Here is a 22,613-nt window from a genome sequence, read left to right as displayed (position 1 = left end):
TTAAAAAAATTATAGGTAATTGGCATGCTGGTGAATCAGCTTGTCACTAAGTGGCATAGCACTGAACTCTAAGTGGGGTGGGCGGATAGGAAAAAATAGATCTCCCTTCACATGCTGGCAGGGGAGTGAAAGAAAGCTGTGTTTTTTTTAAAGGTAAGTGGCATGCCAGTGACATAGAATTACATTCTAAGGAGGGGGAAGTTTAAAAGATCTCCCTCTACAGCCTGGTGGGAAAAAGCTGAAACATATTTGTTTTTATTGTAAACAGCATGTTAGGGCTTGCCACCAAGTGATATCGTGCTGAACTTTCAAGAGAACAATAACAAAAGATACCCCTCCCTCTTTTCTTCTGTCTCTTCCTCCATGGAGGAGTAGGAGAAAGCTGGATATTTATTTTATTTTTTACTTATTGATAGATGGCATACTGTGGACGTGGGAAATCCACTTTGGTTAAATCCTGACAATAACACATACTATGCTCTAAAACAGTAGGTCCTGCCAAGGATCTAAAAAGGCATGGTAGGGATGGCAAAGGGCTGGGCTTGTTTGCAGCTGCCAGAACGTTGTGCCCTCACTGGAACATGGATCAAATCTCACCATGCCCAAAGTGGCCCCAAAGGCAGGATAAAGCATCGTCTGATTGCACTTTTATTTTAATATTTTGAAGATTTTAATAATCTGAAGTACCGTTTTTGAGCTTTGGCTTCTTCTCTTTGGCAAGTAGAGCTGTTTTAAAATTTGATTCCTGACACACTTGATTCAGAGGGACTTTGAGAGACTTTTATTTCGTGGAACTGTTTGTCTGTGGAAGTTATTGACCTTTTTGTGGCACTCAATTTGGACTGAATTTGTATTATTATTTTTGTTATTCGATTTAAAATTTCAGATATTTGCAAAGTTCATTGTATTTGCAATGCTGATTTAGAAAATAACCCCAGAGAGGGGGGGCGGGCGGAATTATATACAAGGGTTTTGGGAAATGTGGTCTGTAAACCAAACAGAGGGAAAAAAGTACACAAGATTATGTGTATATATTTAGAATCACAGCATTATAGAAAAGTGAAGTTGGAAGGGGCCTACAAGGCCATCAAGTCCAACACCCTGCTCAACGTGCCTTCTTCTGGAGATGGGGACCCACAGCTTTTAACAGGTTCTCGAAAGAGACTGTAACCCAAGCAAAGTTATGAGCCATTACTCTGGACTAGAGACTAGGCCGCTGCTTCTCAAATTTTGGCTCTCTACTGTTCAGGAGTTCAGCTCCCAGAATTTCTTACTATTGCTTTCTGGGGGCCTCTGGTACTGAAATCCAAAACATGCAGGGGGGCAAAACAAACCTGTTTCTATTTGGCCCATTCACTCAGGCAGAATTTTAGAGTGCTTCCACTGTATATATGCATTAGACCAAAAGAAAGTAGGAAAAGTCTCTAAATCAGTGGTCTCCAACCTTGGGCCTCCAGATGTTCTTGTACTACAATTCCCAGAAGCCTTCACCACCACCTCTGTTGGCCAGGATTTCTGAGAGTTGAAGTCCAAGAACATCTGGAGGCCCAAGGTTGGGGACCACTGCTCTAAATGACATTTCTATGCTAAGCAGAATTGAAAGGGAATCTCTGGGTCATCTCGTCTAAACTACCTCTCAGAAAATTTTAACAACCAAACTGAGTATGTGATCAGCCTTAAATCAAAACAAAGGGAAATGCTGAGGAAGGAACAACCTTTCATCTCACCTCATTTTCGCTGCTAAATTGCTTCGCAGATAGACAAATTAACCTCCATATAATAAACCTCCAATTTCCTCACAAGCCAATTCCACTCTTTTCTGCTGTTGAGGCATAATTTTTTTCTCTTGGCTTTCGTCTTTCATTCGTGGTCATTCATGGTTGCATAAACGAGGTGCTTCTGTGAAATGTACCCCTAAAGCTAGTATAAGAAAACAGCACTTCTCCTGTGTTTTATGATCTGACTCATATCATAATGAGAAGGGAGCAACTTGTGTACTTGCTATCATAAGCATGCAATGTAAGCAACATTAGCAAATGATGGAGATTGTGATCCTACACCCACTTTCCTGGAAGTAAGCCCTGCTTAATTCAGTGGGGCCTACTTCTCAGCATCTATGTGCAGGTTTTCATTGCGCATCTATCAATCCTGACAAAAACTTGTATCAGAGGAAAGACAGGGGTTGGATCCCTCCTGATGTTGTCAGATTGTAATTCCCAGGGATTTCCAACAATATATGTGTTGGTTAGGGATGATGGCAGTTGTAGTGCAACAGCCCTCCCCATCCATGATTTATATCCTTCTTTAATGACATCCAGGTAAAAGGACTATTAAAATAGTATCTAGATATAGGCTGGAACAATAGTGAGTCATTGCAGTCTTTTTTCAGACATAGTCAGAGGGCATGTTCGGTCTGAAAGAGGGGTGGGCCGTGCAGCACTTCAGATGTTGAATTACCACTGCCACAGCACCAACCGGCAGAGTCAGTGATAAGAGATCATGGGAACAGCAGACCAACAACCTCTGGAGAGCCACAATTGCCCACTCCTTATCTATATAACCCAGTTTTAGCAAACAGAGACTTTGCTCCATTCTGTTTTGATATGTATCTTGTTTGCTTACTTTACATTATTGAATGAGTCTTCAGACAATTTCAAATACAACAAACTGACTACAAAAACAGCAGTAAATATTCATATCTTAAAACTAACAGTGTTCAAAACAAAAATTAAAATAGTAGAATATTGAAATTGTACAAATATTTGAGTTGGTTACTTTTAATTAATTGTTGCACTAAAATAAACTTCTGTGATTTCAATAAAATCACATAGTGACAAAAACTATCACAAGTCTTATTTAATTGGACAATTTTTCTTTTTCCCTAAGCCCAGCTACCTTAACTGCAAAGAGGGCAACGCACTGTGTGATCCTTTGCATTTTTCCTCAGTTCTCTCACCCCAAAGAATGCTGAGTGTTTCTGTAGATGAACTTCTGTGTGTCCATTACATACCCTTACGGTACTTACATTGTTTGGAATCAGGCGTCACCTTTTCCATGAGGGCGATAAAGTTTTCCAGGAATTCAGTGTTGTTCTTCGACAAGTTGAGGTCTTTGCAATATTCTCTGGTGTTACGATGAAAAGATTTGTGGTTTGGAAGGATGAAAAAGTTACGGTCAGTTTTCTTTCTCTCAGAACTGGTATAATTGTGACTTTGTGTGAAACGAGGAGCAGGCAATTATCAGAAATGTTGTGTTGTGCATAAAAGCACATATTCAATAACATCTGTATATATGTTTGAGGTAAGGAATGTGGGATGTATGTAGAGTCAATAATGTATTATCAAGTAAGTGCAGATAATGGCTTCTGGTTTAATGTGTGAGCAGAGTTATACTGTGTATAATAAGATATTAATATCCATGTATGCTTGGAATTTATTTCTATAGATATCTTTATGGAAGCATCAAAGAGTGGAGAAAACAGATTTTTAAGGGTCTGAAATTTTTCAAATCAGATTTCTATCCATAACTAATGAGTTTTTCTATGTGCCTGAGCCCACACTGGTGCAAGATTATAAGTTATGGATGGTGTGCACATACAAAAAAGTGATATTTGGGCATCCTGCATTGCCATTATGGAACTTCTCAAGAAGAATGAAAACACCATTAAATAATATGGAGTCAATTTATGCCTGAATAGAAGGAGGTTAGTCCTTGGGTGTTACCTGGCATTTATTTACCAGTTCAATTACATACTACCTGAATGGGTTTTAGATGCCACCCAACACAGAACACCAGCATCATGTGAAACTATATCATGACAGCTTTTTTATACGTGCAGTAATTGTAAAATTAAGTGGCTTAATTAAATTATTTTAGCAGTAAGGAAAATTTCAAGCAAAAGTGGATCTTTTTTTCCGCATGGTGGCCTATGTTTTTTAAAAGATTCCTGCTGTATCAAATAGCATAGCTTCTATATGAGCACCCAACATACAAAACTTATATTTTTATGAAGCACATTGGGAAAAAGCCAGAAGGTCTGATGTAATTTTGGTTCTGTGGTTTTGTGACACTTCTTTTTTGACTCCTGTCCTCTGAAGATGCCGGCCACAGAGACTGGCAAAATGTTAGGAAGAACAACCTTCAGAACATGGCCAAAGAGCCTGAAAAACCCACAACAACCAACTTCTTTTCTTCTCATCCGTCTTTTACTTGAATTCTTTTCCATAGATTTCTTTAATTTTTGTCTGACTTGATTTCAAGAGTAGGAAATCTGCTGCCCTTCAGCTGTCACTTAATGACAAATCCTTTTATTCCGACCACTGGTCATGCTGACAGGGACTGACAGAAGCAAGAGTCCACCAAGAGCTGAGGGTGATGGTGGTCACAGGTTCACCGCTCCTGTTTTAGAAAGATGGACTTTGTATGTAAATAATGGGATCCTTCTGTGGGAAGCTGAGAATGTCACAGTGATGTTACTGAAAGCCACCTTCATCATGTAAGTGTCATCTCAAGGGAGGCAGGGACACTCCAGTTGTAAAACACAGAGCAGGATAAACCATAAAATATTCCTCCCGGTGAGACTACACTTCTGGTTCATGATGTTTGATGGGATACATATCATACTATAAATTAATGCAAATTAGGCATCTGGGATATAGATATCTTTAATGATCTAACACAGTAATCATGCGAGCATCAATTTTTTATATCTTTGGGAATAATATCCCCTTAACTTTATGTTCTAAATGCTGTGCCTGACCGATTTTTACTAGACTCTTCCTAAATAGCAAATATATTCCCCAAATAAAAGGGACACAAAGATCAGCCATGGCTTTGTATCAATTTAAGATATATACACAGCACCAGCCACTTATTATGGTATGTACTGACACAGCCTTGAATCTTGTTCTGTAAGACCATTCCAGGGAATATCTTGGCAGGCTCACTTTATGAAACCATTTATAATTTTTTTTTCAATGTATGTTGTATTTAGAGGCAATTTCCTGCTTGTTTGCCACAAATGTGTGCAAGCTTTCAAATGTTCCATGAGTCCTCATCAGACAAAATGTAGAGGAATTAAACAGAAAAGTCCAAGGCAGGTATTCTGTTCAATGTTTATATATATGTTTATATATAAAGGAACACCAACTAAAGAAGCTGGTGCAATGATCTGACAAGACACAGACTGCACACACTCAGGCATATGGGCAGCACTGTGGAAGATCACAGTAGTAGCTTCTCCAGTTAGGGTTCTGAACTTGTCAGTACTGAACAGGATACTGCTCCTCAAATTTAGCAAGCTGTTGTGCTCATTAGGTCTGCACTCTCAAAGTGAACACTTGTAGACTGCATCAATTAGTCACTGGTTGGTGTAGAGGTACCATATACGGACCTAGCAATGCATTCTGGGACAAAGAAGCACTTGGCTTTTATGTTTTTAAAAATGGGGGGAAATCCTTCCTTTGTCTCTTCTTCAGTCCAGTGGACAAGCCATCCCTACTAGAGTGATTTTATGTAGTTAGCTAGCAGATTAGTCATTTACAGAGAAAGTAGGTCAATTCAACATTCTTTTGACATTTGGAAGGAGGATGGACAGGAGGAAGAAGATGCTGAATCTTTTTTTTTTTTTTTTTTTTGTCCACCTAATTCAACACCACAACCCATCCCCGCTCGGAAAAGAAGAAGGGTAAGGAAGCTGCAAGTGGAGAAAGCCACTATAGGGATGAAGTGGCTGATGGACTGGTGGGTGGTTTTAGCCCACTGCACCTCACCAGCAAATATATGCCCAACGTCAAATTAGATACTAAATAGAGCAACACATGGGTTGCATCTTAACTAGGTCTCAGGAGCCATATTTGCTCTCCGTCTGGTTTTGCTTCTGATGCTGCTCCCAAATCTACCACCATCACCTCGGCATTAGGCTTTGAGCTGAATGCAGTCCAGGAAGCTCCGATTTCTTTAACAACACAGAGATTCATCCACAAAAGCTGCTTGGATTACACAGGCATTAGCCGAGCTGGTACTGTAATCTAACAGGGTAATAAACTTTGAGTAGCAGAAGCAACTGCCCAAACTGCACTTGCCATAAGTCCATCCAGTGCTATTATGTCTGCCGGTCCATGCAAGTAGGCAATACTTACTGCATTTTCCAATAATGTACGGTTTTATAGAAATGCTCTAAAGTCACTTTCATGAATGCTAGAGAAATATGAGTTGTTGCTATGCGCTGTCAAGTCGGCATTGACTTAGAGCAACCCTAATAAGATTTTCAAGGTAAGTGAGATATTTAAGGAGTGGTTTTACTGCTTCCATCCACCCCCAGTAAACTTTCATGGCTGAGTTATGAAATCAAAATTCAAATCAAAAAGGATTTGAACCCAGGTCTCCTGAGTCCTAGTATGTCATTTTATCCATTACACCACATTGGATATCCCTCATAATAATTGTGAGCCTTCAAGTCAATTCTGACTTAGCATGACCCTTTTCAGGGTTTTCCAGGCAGAGATCTCAGAAGTGGTTTACCATTCCTTTCTTCTGGGGGTGCCCTGGGACTGTGCAGCTTGCCCAAGGCCACACAGGCTGGCTTTACTCACAGGAGGCGCCGTGGGGGATTGAACTCCCAACCTCTAGTTCTACAGCAAGATACTTCACTCACTGAGTTATCCAGCCAGCTACAGAACTATGAAAGTGACCCAAAAATTGAATCAAATAAACAAATCTATACATAAACAAACAAATAAATAAACATTGCAGTCTTGAAGGGAAGAGAAAAATGTTTGCACTTCCCCATTTACTGTGCAAGGGGGCAACTCAGTGCAAGATAGACTTTTAGCTGCATGCCCTTCAGTATGAAGCATTTCAAATCTGCTCTACATATGCTCCATGCATACAGAATCAATTAAATGTACTCAAATGCCCCCCCTTTGAATGTTATCGTCTATAAGAAATCTTTAAAGGAGCCATGAACCTTGTGGGACTCCAGTACACTGGAAGTGTTTGCAGCACAGAACTTTCAGTGACGCACAAAAAAGGAGTGAGTAAGTGCTGGGCAGCAGTTTTGAACACAGAGTGGCCTAGGGCTGTGGTATTCTTTTTCTTCGTTTTAACTGAAGGTTCTAAAAATATTGGGGAGGTGGGGGGGGAGAGGAAGGGAGAGAGACCGGAAAAGCTTCCAAGCAGGCTAGTGCTTCCAATCAAAAGACACTATGGAGCTATTCGGTCCCTCCTTAATGGATGGAAGAAGTGTTAGCAAGATATGGGAGAGTTATGAGTGGAAGCAATGTCATTTGGACATGCTGTTAAAATTGTATGAATGAGGCAGGACAATTGCACGTAGAAGCTGCTCCTGGAAACACCCAACTGCCTATGGCCAAACCAGCCAGATCATGCCTCATCTCATCTGTCACAGAAGCTAAGCAGGGTTGGGCCTGGTTAGTATTGGAGGAGAAGCATCTAAAAGAAGTTGGAGACAAGGAGGTTTACACAAGCACATTGCTTCCGACTCACAGAGCAGAAATGAATCCAGGGTCTATTTCCTGTTGCATCCACATGTCTCCAAAATAGATGATCTATGCACATATCTAGGAGCAACCCATTATCTGAACAGAGAAGTACCACACCCCAAAATGTCAGTGACCCCCCCTTACTTCGGGCAACGGGTTGCTGGAATATAGATCTTGGAATGCTTCCCTTTCCTAGATAGCTGCATTACCTGCATTCTCATTTAGAACCTGAAATAATTGCGCCACAGTGTTCTGGCAACCACATTCTCATTTTTTGAAAAGCAAAAACCAGTTGTGACATAGTTGTAGTTCTTAATCAGTCAAGTCAGGGAAACCACATTTCGACCAAAGTGAAAGGTAGGATGATCAGATGAAAAAGAAGGGAAAGCTGATACACCTTTAACAGTTGCATATAACAATTCACAGAAATCACAATTGTTCATACAAATTCTTTCTTTTACACAATTATCAATGAAGCCATCTCTCCTTTTTCATCGTAATGACTTTACTATTTGCATCCTAGTGATTGGACCAAGGTATTGCATTGATACTGTGAACCAGTGAAGGTTGTGCTTGTTTTTCACTGTCTGTGAGATCTGTTCTTGATCCATACTCATTGGTACAGTGTAGTTGAGCTGAAATCTCTAAATGACATCCTGCTTTTGTACCTTGTGGAGGCTGGAAAAAAATCCAGCAATATAGATGTATAGAGAGTGGGCTCCCCTTGTACCTCATATTTGCTATGGACAGGCCTTTTTATGGGATAGGAATGTCTTGTAATAATGTATTTGTCATAGACACATCCAGAAAACCCCACCTGTCAGATTCTGGAACATAAATTTCCATCAATTGCAAAAGCACTTAAAATGTGTTTGCATGAAGAGGTTGGATAACCTGCTGGGTTCATGTATAAATGTTGCAGTTACATTTCAGCAGAGGTTGCTAAAAGGGCAGCCCATTCTGCATTGTTAACCACTTGATTTTCCATCCACATATTACAAGTGTTCTTAGATGGGTATCAAACCATCCTGCCCATATAATTTTGCTTGTGAAAGACCTATAAATATACAACACTGCATCCACCTATATATCTACACACACGTGTACAGATATATGTGCTTACACGCTCACAAATAAACCATTAGTGATATATGGTTTCTGAAAATTACCAAGGGCTATTGGCCATATTAGTACTGATGAGATAGTATATGTTCACATTAGTAGACTTCCTGGTATTATTGGGGCTGCCGGGTTTGCTAGCAGCTAGTGCAGCTGGCGCTAAACAGCTCTCATGTGAATCTAAGGCATTAGGCTTTGATGGCACAGAAATCTGTTCTGACAGATGGCCCAGATCAGATATTTTGCTCCAAAGTGTGTTGTGCAGGGTGAGGGAAGCAATGCTTCCAAGTCTTGACTTTTGTATTGTAGAAAAAGTTGAAGCCTGCAAAACTCGGTATGTAAGAAAGCGCCATTAGCTTCTTGCTTACATTTGACAGTGACGGAGACTTTGAGCAGTGCTTTGGATAAAATCCCACCGCATGTTCTACACGTATGCATAGCAAAAAAAGCAAAAGCTCCTCTAATCAGTTACTAAAGTGTCTGCTTCTACTGTTCACCTCTTATATTGAATAGAGTACTGTATACAAAATGTTTAGTATGAGATCCATTTGTCTCAGGATGATAAATCTTATAGCTGCTTCAGCCCTGGAGAACTGCCAGCCAATCAATGGGACAGTGCCGAACCAGAGGGACCAACAGCCTGTCTCAGTGTGAGGCAACTTCCTCGCTTCCTGAAACCCCACATTTCCTTCAAGGAGCCCAGAGTGGCACACATCGTTCTCATTTCCTGCCACTTGATCTTCAAAGCAACTCTGGGATGTAATTTAGGCTGAAAAGATAATGAATTTTAAGAGCGAGTGGAATTCAGGCCTCTTTAATACCAGTCCAAAAACTACAACCATGCTGAATTAAAAGAAAATGTGGAAAACCTTAATTGGGAAAGGGTCAAGTTGCCAAAATAATTGTTGTAATAATTTTTGTTATTTTAAAAAAAGATAATTTCAAGAGTGCAATTTTTCAGAACTCTGAACTTAATTTGGTCTCAAAAAAGTCACTTGCAGTATTGTATCATTTATAATATTTTTTTTACAAAATTCTGCATAACTAGGTGATTTTCCTAAAACTCTGTGAGATTTTCACTAATAGAAGTGGCACAGTGATCCATGTTGTCACTATGTCATATTTGTTCCTTAAATCTGGTATTTGTGAAATCCTACCTAAGAAAAATAAGCCATCTCCATAATTTAAATACCAACCATGTGTTAAAATTGTTTGGTTAACTAGACAGAAGTCAGAAACAATATTGGGCAAAAAATGCCTCATGTTGATTGAATAATGAGATATTGAGTGCAAACCACTGTATTGTTGGAAGATTAACTGGCTAAAATTGCTCCTAAAGAAATCTAATAGAATTGCAAACAAGCCTCTTTTCTTGTGAAGGGGACTTTTGGCTTACGCAAAATTTGTGTAGAATATACATTCCCCCCCGGCCCAATTTATCTACCAGGATTGTATGATCTCAACATGGTCCAAACATCATTATCTATTATTTTGTCAGTATTTTCAGAAACTATACCTATATATGTATGTGTACATATTTATCATATATGCAGGCATACATATATATATTCTTCTTATGTAGGTGAGTGAACAGGAGGTGAGACCACTGTGCTGCCACCCATAGTGGTGTCTGCAGGTGAAGGTGGCAGCCGTAGTCTCAAGAGCGGCACACAGGCAGACGACAGACACAAAAAGAAGAAGAAGAAAGAAAGAATGATCAAGACTTTGGCACAATGAGGAGGCGTCAGCTCTGAAAGAGGCGGGAGTGATGAAGGAGAATATTTAAAGGTGCAGTAGGGAGGGAAGTCAAGATGGGAAGGAGGAGCTGCACCCGTCCCAGGACTGGTGTTGGGGGAAGAGTGGTTGAATGGACACCTCAGCAAGCGCACACGCAAAGCTACCTTGGAGCAATGAATACATGTCCCTCGGACTCAAAGCTGTTTGGCAGCAGGTATTCAAAATCTGCAACAGAAAGGTAACGTTATCCGGCAGGGGTTTGAAACAAGGGAAGAACGTTTCAGTCTCAGAATGCGAGAGAAGAAGAAGAGAAAGAAGGAGGGGGCAGAATCCGGGACAGGGAAGGAGGGAGGGAGCAAAGGAAGGAGAGAAAGAGAGAAAGAGAGCCAGAGAGAGAGAGAGACTGAGAGAAAAAGAGAGAGACTAGAGAGGAATAAACAAAAGAGGCAAAACAACGGACTGATCTGAACAAGAGAGAAAGGAGAGAATATTCTTTGGAATCTAACATCGTACAAGAAGGAAAGTTATAGCCAATATGTTGCCACCATTTGGAGGATTTTGATATTTTATTGCATTAAAAAAACAATTATATATTATGAAATTAATTATAGTTGGTCAATTGCATATGCATTGGTTCGGGGGCCATAGTTACGTATACACACATATATATCCAAGGATTTCTATATATATGTATGTTTGGTAGTTGTACGGGCATCTCTCTCTTATTACGATATTAACCAAAAAAAAAAAAAAAAAAAAAAAAGAAATCACATGCTCTGCTCATATGGAAAGAGGATTACTAAAACAATATTTTCTAATAAAAATTATTTTTCAGGCATCAACATGGCCAAACCAGGGTCCTTTATGAAGACAGTCCAACCAAAGACTTACCCGTTGGATGGAGGTAAAATGCAATGCATTGTAGAGGGTGCAGCAGTTGCCTTCTGATTGACAGTGGTCTCAGAGCACTGCAATAGCCATCCCTCCCTTGCCTGAATATGAACCAGACCCTTCCAGATTTCCTGTGAGCACTCAGCTAGAATCCACCAGAGCTAGAATGGAGCAATGCCTCTGCTCTTGCACAGTCACTTTCCACTATACAGGCTGAAAACGTCTTGGACTCTCTGTTCATCTCTCAGCTTCTGAGATATACTCATCTAGTTGAGTAAACAGCCATTGAGCTAGAGGGGCTTGAACTGGAAGTGCAGATGGGGGCTGAGGGGCACACTTCAGGTTCAGTACACACGAAATCAGCCTGTCCAAAAGAGCCTAATTTCAGTTATACTGCACCAGCTGAAGAAATAAGCAATCCACAGCCTTCCACAAAAACAATAAAATAATGTGTACAACAGAAATCTGTTGTTGTCGTAGTACTTGCTGCTGCTGCTGATGTTGCTTTTGTTTACTGAGCTGGATAATCTTCAGCTAGTATGTTGCAGACCATCCCATCCCGACTGAGATTCGTCTGGCGCCGACACTGATGACATTTCGGCGCCAGGTCAAAACCTTCCTGTTCCAGAAGGCTTTTAACTGAAATAATATTAGCTGTGGGTCCGATGGCAATTTTATATATATTTTAATTGTATTTTAATTGCTACATTATTTTATTTTATTTTAAATGCTGTAAGCCGCCCAGAGACCTTCGGGTAGTGTGGGCGGCATATAAATTAAATAAATAAATAAAATAAATAAGAAAATCGCTTGATTTGATTAGTGACATTTTGCTAAATGTTGTTTTGTACCAATTTTTCTACTGAAACAGATATCATTGTGCCATTGCTATGCCATGCTTCCTAGGGGGTCAAGGTGGGGAGATAATCTGAGTTGCTCCTGTTAGTAAATGGGCATTGATGGGGGGCAGGGGGAAACACAGCCCATCCAGAGGGGCTCACAATGACTCTAAAGCAGAGGGGGTGGTGCATTGCTGTTATTTTTAAAATAGTACTTGTGTATGTTATAGTGCAATTCAATATATGCTGACTCAAACATAAGACCTAGGTAAATGTGTACAGGGTCACCATCTTCATTTGAAAACCACTTGGGGAGCCCTTTTAGCAGGGTTGAGGACTTGAGTGGTGGGACTTGCTGTCAAGTCAGACTTAAGTTGCACCAGTGACTTGACTTGGTTTTTCCCGCCCCCAATGACCCGGACTCAACTTGTGACTCAGAATCCACTCCCTCCCTCCTTTTTTTTCTGGGAGTTTTTAATAGGGACTCAGATTAAAGTCTTGGACTTGGACTTGGGACTCAGATCCAAAGACTTGCCAACATCCCTGCCTTTTAGAGCCAGATACGGTCTATAAATTCTTAATCAATTGCCTTGCCCTAGCTTTTCTCTGCTGATGGAGACTCATGGATGAAGACAATCTCCTTGATAAACCTGTTCCTTCAGAGGAAGTTATATTATTTCATTTAGAACCTCCATGAACCACTGTCCACTCCTACAACAGCATTCCATCGCGCCTTGGATTGTTTGATTTAATTTGATTTATTTGATTTACCCCGCCCGTCTGGCCTAAAAGACCACTCTAGGTGGCTGTTTCATAATCATCCAGTCTATGTCCTCCGGCAGGAGGAACCTGCTGGAATTGATGCAGAGGGAAAGAGAATTGCTTGTCATCAACAAACCAATGACACTGTGCTCCAGAACTTCAAACAACTCCACTTAATAGCTTCACATATATCTTAACAAGCATGGAAGAGAAAATGGGAGGCATGTGGAACATCACAGGAAACATTCCACAGAGTCATAAGACAGAATCCTATTGCTAGTCCGAACAAAGAGTAGACCCATTGAATAAATGGCTGAATGGTAAGTCACCATGTATGTATGTCCTACCGAGATCACAGGTGGACTCTAGCCACAGAATAATGGTCACTCTATCCAAGCACTGTTCTTCTAAGCCAGTCTGTACCATAGGAACAGTATGATTGCAAAATAATTCCTGCAGGAGTACCTCCTCACAGAGGTGGTGCAGAATGCCACATGCTCAGTGGCATCAGCAGTTGGTGAGGCATTTAGGAGAACCAGCCAAGTTCAACTAAGTGTTTCCTTGTCACCTTATTGGTACAGGTTATCTACCAGACAACTAAGATAGTTTCCGTTCAGAAACTAGCATGACACCAGAATAAAACCTAGCCAGATAATCCACTTCATCCAAAATTACCTAAAGCGAAGCTGATCTGCTACTGCTTGGTTGATCAGACTTGCCAAAACTGTAAGACTGGTTGCTTTGCTAGGTCAGAATGTCTGTGGGGAAGTATAAAGTTGACTCAGAATCAAAGACAGTGCCAGTATGTTGTTGTTTAGTCATTAAGTCATGTCCGGCTCTTCATGACCCCATGGACCAAAGCACGCCAGTCCCTCAAGTCTTCCACTGCCTCCTGAAGTTGGGTCAAATTCATGTTGGTAGCTTCAATGATACTGTCCATCCATCTTGTCCTCTGCCGTCCCCTTTCTCCTCTTGCCTTCACGCTTTCCCAACATCAGGGTCGTTTCCAGGGAGTTTTCGCTTCTCATGAGATAGCCAGAGTATTGGAGCTGAGCCTCAGCTTCAGGATCTGTCCTTCCAGTGAGCACTCAGGGTTGATTCCCTTCAGATTGGATAGGTTTGATCATCTTGCAGTCCAGGGGACTCTCAAGAGTCTTCTCCAGCACCACAATTCAAAAGCATCAATTCTTCGGCGGTCTGCTTTCTTTATGGTCCAACGCTCACTTCCATACATCGCTACTGGAAAAACCATAGCTTTGACTACCTTTGTCAGCAAGGTGATGTCTCTGCTTTTTAAGATTCCTCCAGTCCAGCCTTTCGCATGATGTGTTCTGCATATAAGTTAAATAAGCAGGGAGACAATATACAGCCTTGTCGTACTCCTTTCCCAATTTTGAACCAATCAGTTGTTCCATATCCAGTTCTAACTGTTGCTTCCTGTCCCAAATAAAGGTTTCTCAGGAGATAGATAACGTGGTCAGGCACTCCCATTTCTTTAAGGACTTGCCATAGTTTGCTGTGGTCCACACAGTCAAAGGCTTTTGCATAGTCAATGACGCAGAAGTAGATGTTTTTCTGGAACTCTCTGGCTTTCTCCATAATCCTGCACATGTGAGCAATTTTGTCTCTAGTTCCTCTGCCCCTTCGAAATCCAGCTTGTACTTATGGGAGTTCTTGGTATACATATAGCTGAAGCCTACCTTGTATGATTTTGAGCATAACCTTGTTAGCGTGTGAGCTGAGTGCAATTGTACGGTAGTTGGAGCATTCTTTGGCACTGCCTTTCTTTGGGATTGGGATGTAGACTGATCTTTTCCAATCATCTGGCCACTGCTGAGTTTTCCAAACTTGCTGGCATATTGAGTGCAGCACCTTAACAGCATCATCTTTTAAGATTTTTAAATCTTAAAGTGGCAGTATAGTTTGAACTGAAAAACAGCCTGGCAATCACCATGATACAGATTCTAAACAGACAAACTTACAAAGCACTAGCCACTAGCCACAGATTTCCAAGTCCTTGTCTGAATAAAGACCTGAAAATTTAAGACCCAACAATACCTCCTGAAGTAAGAAGATTGAGATAATAGCCTTAGGAGTATTCCCTTGAGCTAGTAAATTTATATGGAACAAAATCTTAGTTCAACCCAGACAGAGTTCAGAAGTTTCTCTTGACAGATCTTCACCAGCCAAATGGGCAGGGAGGAATCCCATAGGGAAGCAGACACACCATGCTAAGTAGATTTGCAGTTGAAGCTCTCTTGGTGGAGGCCTCTCTTTCATTTGAACTTTTAAAAACAGAAGTTTGATGGCTGTCTACCAGGGATGCTTTAGATGTGAATTTCTTGCCCTGGCAGGGGTGTGTGTGTGAACTCAATCAACCCAGGAGATCTCTTCCAGAGCTGCAATTCTATCTTCCTTACCATAGATTCATAGAAAAATGAAGTTGAAAGGGACCTACAAGGCCATCAAGTTCAACCCCCTGCTCAACGCAGGAATACCAGCCACCAATGTAACAGTATAGCTCCCTTTGATTGAGGAACCAAGGCAGAACAAGGATTATAGGACTGCAGAGGAACTGGTGGTGGCTGTATGTTGGGCTGGGCCTGAAGTTGAGGTATTGCAGGTTGTAAGAGCTGGAGTGATGATGAAACAGTTTGCTAGAAAACAGGAGTCCAAGAATCCAAAATTGACAGTTTGGCCAGAAAAATATAATGGGGGGGGGGGAGTTCTTGCTGAAAGATTTGCTGAAATTGAGATGCATTACATCTATGGCACTTCCATGTTCCACTAAGCAAATTAGATAAAATCCAGTGGACCAGAGCAATCATTCCTCCCTGCCCAGGGACTCCATGTTGCTTTAAAACACCATACCTGGTTGCAAGCCTTTGGGAATGAACAGGGCCAACTGCCTCACCCAGCTGTGTCTGGATAATGAATAGCACAGCCGTCAGTCTTGGCATGAGAGAAGAAGCAAAGGAAAACTTAATGGGAGGCTGAGTTCCCTTGGAGTGAAAGGCTAGAGGTACAGAAGTGGAGGACAAAGTCTGAGTTAATCTAACTCCAACTTCTAGCCCTCCTAAACACTGCTAAATGCATAGGTATCCCCTTCTGCCAGGCACATCTGAGCTCCATCTTTGGATCCCCACAACAGAGCAGCAGTTAGCTCTAATTAATTAACACTCTAAATTTGGCAGCAGAAGAGCGATAGCTATTAAGAGCACACCAAATTAACTGCACACTCTAAATGAGGGTAGGGACGTGGTGGCGCTGCGGGCTAAACCGCAGAAGCCTGTGCTGCAAGGTCAGAAGACCAAGCAGTCGTAAGATCGAATCCACGCGACGGAGTGAGCGCCCGTTGCTTGTCCCAGCTCCCGCCAACCTAGCGGTTCGAAAGCATGCAAATGCAAGTAGATAAATAGGGACCATCTCGGTGGGAAGGTAAACAGCGTTCCGTGTCTAAATCACACTGGCCATGTGACCACGGAAAGATTGTCTTCGGACAAAACGCTGGCTCTATGGCTTGGAAACGGGGATGAGCACCGCCCCCTAGAGTCGAACACGACTGGACAAAATTGTCAAGGGGAACCTTAACCTTTACCTTTACCTAAATGATGGTGGAACTTAATAAAACCCCGCCAAGACATATAATATTGTATAAAGTGAGGATCAAAAAAAGCAGTGACGATTTACGAGTGGGGGAAAAGAAACAATAGCCACAGAGGAGCACCACTCCCTGTTCTCAGTACAATGATTTAAAACAAACAGAAATAAAAAACAAAAAACAAAAAAAGCAGTTATGGTATTGAGATGGGATGTCTCACATTCTCTCTGGCTAAACTGACAGTGACAGAAGTGACTCATTTTACTCTATAAGTGATGTGACCACTGCCACCACTCCGTATACTCACTCAGTCCAAAACAGAGCCTGAACGCCTCTGTTAAATGAAACAAATACTGTATCAGTATTCGCAGTATATGTGTTAACAAACCAAATTATACCCACTCAACACCACCCAAAGGGGGATCCCCTCTGGTACTCCTCTCTGTGTGGGAGAACACTGCTCAAGGTCCCTAACTGTTATCTGTCGTCAGTGAGAGCAAACTCTCCTGGCAGAGGCAGCAGCTGCCAGGGGGGTGGGGTGACTCCCTCATTCCGCCTTTTCCCCTTAGAGTTAATCATACTTTCAAAACCTTTCTCCGGCCAATCCTAAGTGGTGATTAGGTAACTAGTGTCCTATCTGAAATCTTTCAACAATCTGTGTAAGCTTGCTAAGGTTAATAAAAGAGTTTTCAGGGCATCACCTTGGGGGCTCCGCTGGGGGACATCTGCATGTCGACTTCTTGGTTTTCTCTCTATCAAAGGCTAATTACCTTCTATTGTTCTGTGATCACCTACATCTGTGGGCAATGGAACACGGCCTCTGGCAAAGACCTCTGAATTTAACTGCCTTTTCTTTATGCGCACTTCATTGGGATCACCCTCAAGCATCCGTATGAAGACAACCTTAAGCAGCTGTCATTGCTGGGGGCCCAAGTGATTGAGGGCAATGCCTCCAATGGAGGTGCCCATAGTAGAGCTAAATGTGTATTTGTTGGGAACTATCTGGGGATGGTGGTGCTGTGGGTTAAACCGCAGAAGCCTCTGTGCTGCAAGGTCAGAAGACCAGTGGTCGTAAGATCAAATCCACACGACAGAGGGCCTTCCATAGCTTGTCCCAGCTCCTGCCAATCTAGCAGTTCGAAAGCATGTAAAAATGTGAGTATATAAATAGGTACCACCTTGGTGGGAAGGGCACGGCGTTCCGTGTCTAGTCATGCTGGCCATGTGACCATGGGAAATGTCTACAGACAAACACTGGCTCTATAGCTTGGGAGTCAGGGATGAGCACCGTGCCCTAGAGTGAGACATGACTGGACTAAACATCAAGGGGAACCTTTATCTTTACCTTATCTGGGGATGGAAAGGTCTGATCCAAAATTCCTTTATTCCTTTCAGAAAAAAACCTATAGTTTTTTAAAATCATCATACAATAAACCAGAACACTTACAGCAGAGATGGTGAAAGTATGGGCTCCAGGTGTGGGTGGCCTGCCACTCTCAGCACTGGTCGCACTTGATTAAACTGATGAAGATGGCAGTCCTGCAATATCTGGAGAGCTACAGGTAGCCCATCCCCATTGTAGAGCATTGCCTGTCACAAATGTACAGAGTTCAACAGGAATGTCTCTTGGGAGACATTTCATAGATGTATTCATTGACATGAATGGGACTTAACTGATTGAACTGCATTGACGGATGAACTGAAAAGAAACCTTGTTTGCCTGGCAGCATTTTATCCAGGTGATGCAGAGCTAATTTGAACCACTGTTTGCCTCACATAGGTTGAGACACTTAGCTCCCTGCAGTGAACGACAAGAGTTTAACTGTCTAGTTTTATATTTTCTTCCTATTGCATAGAATTCTTCCTCTTCATTCAGCAGTCTCAGCATCTTTTGATTTGATGTTACATGACTCATCCTTGCCGTTAAAAAAGAGAAAGAAAGAGAGAGGGGGAGGGAGGGAGGGAGAGAGAGATGGATAGCTGTTGCAGGCTTTCCTCTGAAGGACACCCACTCATGTTTAATAACAGTTCAAGCAACCTCGCCACAGTTCTATTTTTGTATTAGCTGCAAATTGTCCCTTTGAAAATGCATCACTATAAAGAGAGTGATTATGAGACCACAAGGATGCCTCTCCTTCCCCCACCAAAGTCTCCCACAATGCATTGCAAGACACATGTGGCCCTTTGTCAGGGCAGCACAGCCATAGGTTGGACTGTTGTATTCGAACAGGACTGTAAGGCAGGGTCTGGATACAAGCCAATGAAAGGAGGAAGAGGAAAGGATACAGAAACACTAAATAATTATTCCGTCAGCATTGCCATTACAGGGTTTCTGGGAACAGGCAGCTCAATGCTGGTAGAACAGGGCTGAGGACAACAGACAGAACTGTAGGGCTTGAAATCCGGTCACTGCCGGTCGCTCCTCTGCGCCATCGAGTGCAGCAATCCACACTGAGTGGGGCCCTGTCCTCTTCCCATGTGCTTCTGTCTGCCTGAATACTCAGGTCATGAAACAATACTCAGCTAGCTGAAGTAATCTGTGTAGAAAAATCATGTATCTTTGGTAGCTTTTTAAAAAAGTGACTTCTGTCTCACTGGCCCAGGTGTTGGGCTGTTCATATCCTAGAGGAAAAAGGGAATGATAGTGAAGAGGCCACACGTTTTATTGAAATGAGACAGCTCTCCATTTCAAATTGATTTGCTTTTGTATGGAACAGACTGCAGTCTATCTTCCCTTCACTGACCTTTTAGCATTTGACATTGTTTGATCACATGTATTTGTTCTCTCAGGATATCTTAAATTCCAGTTTTTAGGGACACTAACTGTGGAGACCCTGAATCATGGGAGTAACTGAGTTAGGTGGTCTCTATTTTCATTTTCCCCCTACTAAGACCAGAGTTCCGGTCATAGTTTTTGTGTGATTTTGGACACTTCACAGTGCAGTGTTGTAAGACTTTTGTTTTATCCCAATTGTTAATATTTTCCTTTTGTTTACAGTCTCTTCTCATTTTCCATTCATGTAGCTGCTGGATGGAATGATACAGCATACGCTGCATACACATTCTGTAATAATACAGAATTCTAATAGTAGAAAATTATAGTCATCTTTCAGAACGTCTGCCTCAGTATAAATCCAGGGTACCAGAAAGTAGGAGTCTATCATCTATCAGTGGGACTTGGAATCTATGAAAATTATGGCTCTATGCATACCTCTTTGATTCAGTTTTCCTTATAGATTGGCAAAGGTATTCTATTTCAGTTGCTAAGTGATTGCCAGAAAAAAAATTGTGATTGGATTATGAAGGTGTTGGATCAAGTTATTTGTAAATCATGGGGGAAATAGCACATCAAGCTCTTATAAATTATCTTGGTGCTGCACCTTCACCTATGTCTGAGTAATCACTGGGAAGACCAAAGACAGTGCGTGATGTGGAACCACTGCTGGAAGATCACTGTGGGGATCATGACTCCATTTTGGTCCTGCTTGAGATTCATGTTTTTCCGGTTGTTCGGTCAGTATCTTCTTGTGGCAATGATACTGTACTCTGAGTCTGAAGGTCTTTGCACAGCCCTGTCCCATTCAGGTTGAGTTGTCTTGAAGAGGAAGGTGAGCACAGGAACAAGGATACAGGGAGAAGATTTGTAGGAAAGGTGTGAGACAGGGGAGGAAGAAGGAAGAACAGCTGGGGGGGGGGAAGGTATTTTTTGCAGGAAGATAGAAGAGCAGGATATTAAACTAGCTACAAAAAACCTTAATTGAATTTAAACATAACAGTTCCATATGAAATTGGCTCGTTTTTTTTTAACGATACCAGATTGAGTCTCTGAGCGATGCACAGGGAAGGAGTGGGGAGATCAGTAGTGGTGAAGCTATTATGAACATAACAAGACATGTTGCTTTCAAATAAAAGGTGAAAAAGTTTTGAGGGGGGGTGAAGGAGGAGGGGGAGGGGGAGGAACAGTCTGGTGGTGGTTTGCAAGGGTTAGGCGTGGCAAACGGGCAAGGTAATGGGCAAGCAGGCCAGGTGGGTGGTAAGAGGGAACGGTGAAGGTTTGGAGTGAGGGGTGGGGTACTGGACACGGGTGGGGAGAAGGGGGTGGTGGAAGGGTAGTGGTCTAAGACTGAAAATACTTGCCCTTCAATTTGCTTGGTACTGTGTGAATCCATCAGAGAGAGAAAGCAAGAAAAAACAAACAAAAAACAGAAAACAAAAAAGGGGGGTTGGGTGGAAAGGGGAAGGGGTACAAACAATATTTTATTCAATTGCTGTTTGAATAAAAATATTGTGTATCATAATCATACTGAAAGGAAACCTCTTGCAAAAACGACATGAAAAAGAAACAAAAAGTAATAAAGAAAAGTACCAATAAAAAGGCCACAGTAACAAAAATAATAAAAAATATAGATATAACTAGTATAGATATATATTATATAACCAACATAAAAAATGAAATTCAGTAGAAAACACTTTGCAACAGTCTTGATATAGAAATGTTCTTATTAAGTTAGCAGACCATGCAAAAGTCAAGATTAACAAAGGACACACACCAAGATAGAGATAGAAGGAAAGAAAACCAAGGGTCAGAGGAGAGGATTAGGGTGCGGTGGAGCCAAGTCTCTGTGTGAAATGTGTAGGGTGTGACTGTCTTCAGTGAGCGGATCTAGGGTGCAGAGGGACCTTGGGAGCAGCCCTGCTCGGAGAGAAGGCTCGGCTTGATTTTAATGGTTGTTAATCCTCATCTTCTGTTGCAAATAAAGCCATTTTTCGCATTATATTATATGGGGTTATATATCCATTTTATATGTTAATTTATTTATTTATTTGATTTATATCTTGCCTTTCTCCCAGAACTGGGACTCATGTTTTATGCAGACTGTGGCTACTAAAAAAAATAAATAAAATCACAGTGATTCCAGAAAGGCCAGTAGCAGCAGCAGTGGCTAAGTTGGAAGAGGCCACATCAGCTTTTTAACGTGAATATGGCATTCAAGAGAGGGGCTTTAGCTCAGTGGGGGAAGCATATGCTTTGCATGCAAAAGGTCCCAGGCTCAATCCTTGGCATCTGAAATGTTGCAATGCCACAATCAGCCAGTGTAGTGACAATAATACTGAGCTGCATAAACTATTGCAGGTTACTCTGATCCAGTCTTCAGCCAGTTAGGTTGGATTATGCCTGCCTGGCCTGTTTTGAGTGGTTGGCACTGTTGCTGAATTGCAAAAGGAAATGGAAAAGTGTCTAAAGCTGCACATGAAGCCTTCAGTGTCAGCTCTTCAAAACACCCATGCAGTCATACGAGCTGCCTGTTTGGCTTTGTTACAATGTTGATGGCGCTCCTCTTTTTGGTCCTATTGCTAAGCTTGAATAAGTCAGCTCTAGCACATGACAGAGGAGAGCTATTCTTGCATGTCTTCGGCTATACCATCCATAAGCGCATCTGCTCTCTATTCTACACCACATACAGAAATCTTTTCAGGAGGTCATGAGACTACTGAAAGACAGTGACCTCAGTAGGATCTCACTAGGTGTTCATGAGAGATTTTACCACACACAGGAAGAAAATAAATGACTTTGTAAAACACAGAAGAAACGTAATTAGACTCATACGCGCTGGTACAGCCACTTGTAAAGCTGTGTCAAGTCAGAAAATATGTGTGGGTAGGATGCTCTTCCTTATGAAAAAGTGAAAAATTAGCAGCTAAAGGAAAAGGCTTTTCTCTTTTACTTGGTAAATTTCTGTTATTAAGGTTTTTTTTTCTACAAAAGCTGTTGTAGTGCAATCCTGTACATGCATGCCTTCTACTCAGACTTAAGTCCAATTAATATCAATAGGGTGTACTTGCAGGTCTGAAGAAGTGGACTTGTCCAAGAAAGCTCACATTAAATTGTATAGCAGTTAGTCTTTAAGGTGCCTCAAAGTATTTGTGTTATGTACTTTTTCTTTTGTTTTTGCCTGATATACCTGCAAGTAAGTAAGTATTGGATTACTGTACATTAGATTAATGTCCTTTTGTACAGTAGATGAGTTGAAACCTACTATGTGAACTATCTAATGCCAGGCCAGGGCTACGTAAATATTTTGGAGAACATTGGCAGACATTCATGTTAAAGCTATATCATTTAATTGTCTGTTGAATAAAGGTACTCAGCTGAGGAAGACG

At 41.6% G+C, this 22,613-nt stretch overlaps 1 protein-coding gene and 1 long non-coding RNA gene across 3 annotated transcripts in view; both read right to left on the bottom strand.

The window, feature by feature from the left end:
* Window positions 1–22,613, bottom strand: part of CACNA2D2 (calcium voltage-gated channel auxiliary subunit alpha2delta 2) — a 751,645-nt gene that overhangs the window by 20,500 nt on the left and 708,532 nt on the right. Inside the window, exons 23-25 of one of the 2 annotated variants that reach the window (XM_072989818.2) lie at window positions 20,589–20,606; window positions 10,523–10,583; window positions 3,026–3,123 (exon numbers count right to left, since the gene is read on the bottom strand). In XM_072989818.2, coding sequence (XP_072845919.1) covers window positions 3,026–3,123; window positions 10,523–10,583; window positions 20,589–20,606 — 177 coding nt within the window. The remainder of the gene's footprint in view (window positions 1–3,025; window positions 3,124–10,522; window positions 10,584–20,588; window positions 20,607–22,613) is intronic. The other variant, XM_072989819.2, reaches the window with a different exon arrangement.
* LOC144586752 (uncharacterized) lies at window positions 15,836–19,534 on the bottom strand. The gene is made up of 2 exons (XR_013541768.1): window positions 16,455–19,534; window positions 15,836–16,090 (listed from the first exon to the last, which is right to left on the bottom strand). It is a non-coding gene; the product is annotated as an uncharacterized LOC144586752 (long non-coding RNA).

Source organism: Pogona vitticeps, chromosome 2 (genome assembly GCF_051106095.1).
Source record: "Pogona vitticeps strain Pit_001003342236 chromosome 2, PviZW2.1, whole genome shotgun sequence".
NCBI lineage: Eukaryota > Metazoa > Chordata > Lepidosauria > Squamata > Agamidae > Pogona > Pogona vitticeps.
The sequence above is the reverse complement of the archived record's forward strand: the minus strand, read 5'-3'. Positions and strand labels throughout refer to the sequence as shown.